At 46.6% G+C, this 3,445-nt stretch overlaps 3 protein-coding genes across 3 annotated transcripts; 1 reads left to right on the plus strand and 2 right to left on the minus strand.

Annotated features, from left to right (window-relative positions):
- Window positions 1–396: 396 nt before the first annotated feature.
- Window positions 397–648, minus strand: PPTG_07562 (hypothetical protein; the record flags this gene model as incomplete). The annotated part of the gene is made up of 2 exons (XM_008901838.1): window positions 397–506; window positions 582–648. The coding sequence occupies 2 exons, from the start codon at window positions 646–648 to the stop codon at window positions 397–399; spliced, it is 177 nt and encodes a 58-aa protein (XP_008900086.1).
- A 104-nt stretch (window positions 649–752) lies between these two features.
- PPTG_22136 (hypothetical protein) lies at window positions 753–2,066 on the minus strand (the record flags this gene model as incomplete). Its single annotated transcript, XM_008902030.1, has 3 exons — window positions 753–1,043; window positions 1,319–1,417; window positions 1,926–2,066. 3 exons carry the CDS (start codon window positions 2,064–2,066, stop codon window positions 753–755), a joined length of 531 nt encoding a protein of 176 aa, XP_008900278.1.
- Window positions 2,067–2,536: 470 nt separating this feature from the next.
- On the plus strand, window positions 2,537–3,187 carry PPTG_22137 (hypothetical protein; the record flags this gene model as incomplete). Its single annotated transcript, XM_008902031.1, has 3 exons — window positions 2,537–2,736; window positions 2,846–2,930; window positions 3,176–3,187. 3 exons carry the CDS (start codon window positions 2,537–2,539, stop codon window positions 3,185–3,187), a joined length of 297 nt encoding a protein of 98 aa, XP_008900279.1.
- Between the last annotated feature and the right edge of the window lie 258 nt (window positions 3,188–3,445).

Genomic DNA, 3,445 nt, shown 5'->3' on the forward strand with positions numbered 1-3,445 from the left:
ATTAGACAACATAAGAGAATCACTAATTTGGAGAATACAACATCCGGACTGGAGGAGTTAAGTCACAGAAAGACGGTCAAGTTTGAGAAAACATACTTTTTTACAGACGCCGAAATTGAACACTATACAGACTTATGTGTTTGCATTAGGATTTCAATTTTCTAGTGGCAAGCGTAGCAAGTGAATGGGTATTTTTGTTGTTGACGGTGGCGGTTTGAAACTACCGTTTAATTGGTGCTGTTCCAGTTTAAGCCAAAACTAGACTTGGTTTGAGTATGGATAGAGTCTGTTTATGTGCGTTCTTGCAAGTACACTTGAATTTCTGTAAATTCCGATTTTACACTTTGTACAATGATAATATTGTGAAGGATCAACTTAATAAAAATGATTAAGTGCCTAGAAGTTTGCAACAAACACAACCGGATCGTTGTGGCTGCTTTGTGTCGTCGGTACCTCTGCTTGCCGCTCTTCCTGACCGAGGACCTGCTCTTGTTCGTGTTCCTGCTCTAGGTGGATATCATGCTCTTGCTGGCACTCCTGCTCCTGATGATGATCTCATGTTGTTTTTGTAGGTCTTTTACTCTTCGCTGGTTTTCGAGTTCGTTTCGGAGTCTTGACTTGAGAAGGCTCGTCAGGTTGCCGTAGCATCTCGCGAGTTAACAATCTACCTGCTACTGTCTTAGTTTTCTTTAATTTTTTCCTGCCTGCGTTGACGAGCAGGTAGAAGTAGGATATCGTGCTGCACTGTCTTCTTATAGTGCAACCACGTGGCCTTCTTTACGGACGAATGACAGCGCCGATGAGATCGTGGAGTGTGCTATTAAATGAAGAGAACGCCGCAACGTCCAATAGTTGTAGTAAGTGTGTGCCGTTTGCGGGGAGGTAAACCAGTTTGACAAGCATCCGGTCGGCGGTCTCGACGATCCCTTCGGCAAAGTGGGATAGACAGCATCCATGTTCTCTTCCACGATAACCTTAGTCAAAGACCCCAAAAAGGTAGCCACTTCCATTTTCGTCACGTAATTGCGCACCTTCGACACCGACTGAGAGACCCAATAGCTTAAGTCAGGAAAGCGAGTTCTAAAACCGTAGATACCAACATTCACCTACTGGTTGATCAATAACCAGCTTTGAATTTTGGCTGGCTTTCTGACGATGTCCTTCCTTCCAACAAGAGCTCCTTCAACCTGCTGACTTACGACCCAATCGTGAATACTGGTTTCATCTTCCTTTTGACAGAGCGGGTAAGGACCGCGCCGTTTCTAAAGGTGTGAGGGGCTTCATTCCCCTCTTCGCGTCATTTTGTGTCTTCTCCAACCCATCGGAACAAGTTGTGGGCAGGACCACCGTTCTTCTCGCTGATATCGTCGATATCGCCCCCTTCTCGGATTTCACGTAGGCCATCTTCTCTTTGCTGCTGTACGCGCGATGCTTCATACTTGGCAACTTAGATCAAAACTGAGAGGTATAAGTGGATCGGCGCACGTGTCTAAATATAACCAATCAACTGCGTATTCAACTGCTATTGGTGCGCCTTGATTTGGCCCATTGACTTATACTGGCCATTTACCTTAGCACAGCTACCGATATTTATCTTTTGAGAATTGGAACATCGTTCATGAGCCGAACTGTGGCCGAAGTCCACTCTGCAACAAGTGAATTTTTTTTATACATGTAGCGTCTTTTGAAGGACGTTTATCGGCTCACGTTAATTAATCTATAACCAGCATTTCTAGCGAAAGTTTTGCCGCGTACTTTTCGCATTTCCAAAAGGAACGTTTATTACTGAGAGAAACTAACACGTAAGCACTACGACTACCTTCTGTGTCGTCCAGCCTGTGCATCATGCGATTGTTGGCCGCGTGCCAACGCCCCCTTGCTCAACTTGCAGCGTGTGTCAAACCTAACCGATCGGATGGAGACACCTTCCTCCTGCTGATAGGCACTGCGGCAGGCTCCCCACGCTCGCATTGGTTATATCGAAGCTTGACATCGTCCCAATGGCCTTCAACAGAGCCCGAGCTTGATCTCTTGCCGTAATCAGGCGACAGTACTTCCAGTGGCATTCTACCAAAGAAGTACCACGGATTCAAGCTACCGGTAGGTTATAACCTCGATTTGGCCAAATTTAACTCTTTTTCTTTTTCTATCATGACATTGTATCAAATTTAAAGTTAGACAGTCAAATGATATCAAGTACGATAGGATATCACGATATACACACTCATCCTAGACAGGTTTATCTGAACTGTTTCATTACTATCTGTTACAGACAACGACGCAGAAATCGGGCCAACACAAAGTCCGATAGACGCGCCGCACGACCAGATTCGACCACAAGTGCTAAGTAACTACATCAAGTCGCGTATTGCATGGTACAAGGCTTCTATAGGAAAAAGCACAAAAACATCAATTAGAAGGCCACTTTATCATCCACACAAAAGTCCGCCAGGCATAGTTGTGCAATTCATAATCATTACTTTTCAGCCAATCACATTCGTGTTTTTGACTTGGTCTAGTAAGCAGAGTAAATATCATGGACGCCCCGAGCCCTGTGAACCGACGAACGAGAAGAGGTGATGCCGTGGCGGTTACGGGCACCACGAGGCACCATTTCCCAACGGGCAACCAAGCCAGTCGGAAGAGTCATGAATACTGCAGGGCGTCTTATGATCTAGGATTGGGTTGCTGGAGGAAGGTCAAGCGACTCGTGAGCAGCAGGCACGCAGCGCACATGTAGGACAGGATCAGTAGTTAATTTGCGGATAAACGAGTAGGCCACTGTATGGTCTGTGCGGGGCTGAAAGCAGACAACCCGTGTGTCAAGCAGACGTTGCCTCGCTAGCCGAAGTATTCAAAGCCCCCAGGAGGCGTGGGAGAGTGGGTTCAAGTCCCACGAGCAGACTCGGTTTGAGTCCGTTTATCGAGCGGTGAGTAGCTAACGAGCGTTCAACTCCCCGGTTCGAGTCCAGAGCGCCCCGCCTCGACTGCTCCAAAGGTCTACTCCTCTTGGACGTAGAGCTTAGCCGGTGCACTGCATCCGGACGGAAGCTGATAATCACGTGGATATTGCGTGAATAGGTTGCATATATAAATGAGCGACAGATATGACCACCAGCACCGATCCTTGGCCAGGACAGAGACTGACGTGAAGTGTGCGGAGATGGCTGCAAAGGATAACGGGTGATGTGACCGTAGCGAACGCGCGAAAGAGCTCACGAGTACTGAGACTGAGCTTACTGTCTTTGTATTCAATATGCTTTTGAGTACTTTCTCTGTCGTTTCGTCTGTTTTATGATCTTTTTAGTGGGTTTTATGTGGATAGATCTTGTGATACGGACCAGGAGTTCACTTAAACTCTCTAAGGAGGTTGTTTTCCGTACGCGAGGGAGAGGCCTAAGCACTAAATATTTGTATGTCGCCACCAAACATTTGGTCAATATCA

Source organism: Phytophthora parasitica (genome assembly GCF_000247585.1).
Source record: "Phytophthora parasitica INRA-310 unplaced genomic scaffold supercont2.12, whole genome shotgun sequence".
Lineage (NCBI taxonomy): Eukaryota > Oomycota > Peronosporomycetes > Peronosporales > Peronosporaceae > Phytophthora > Phytophthora nicotianae.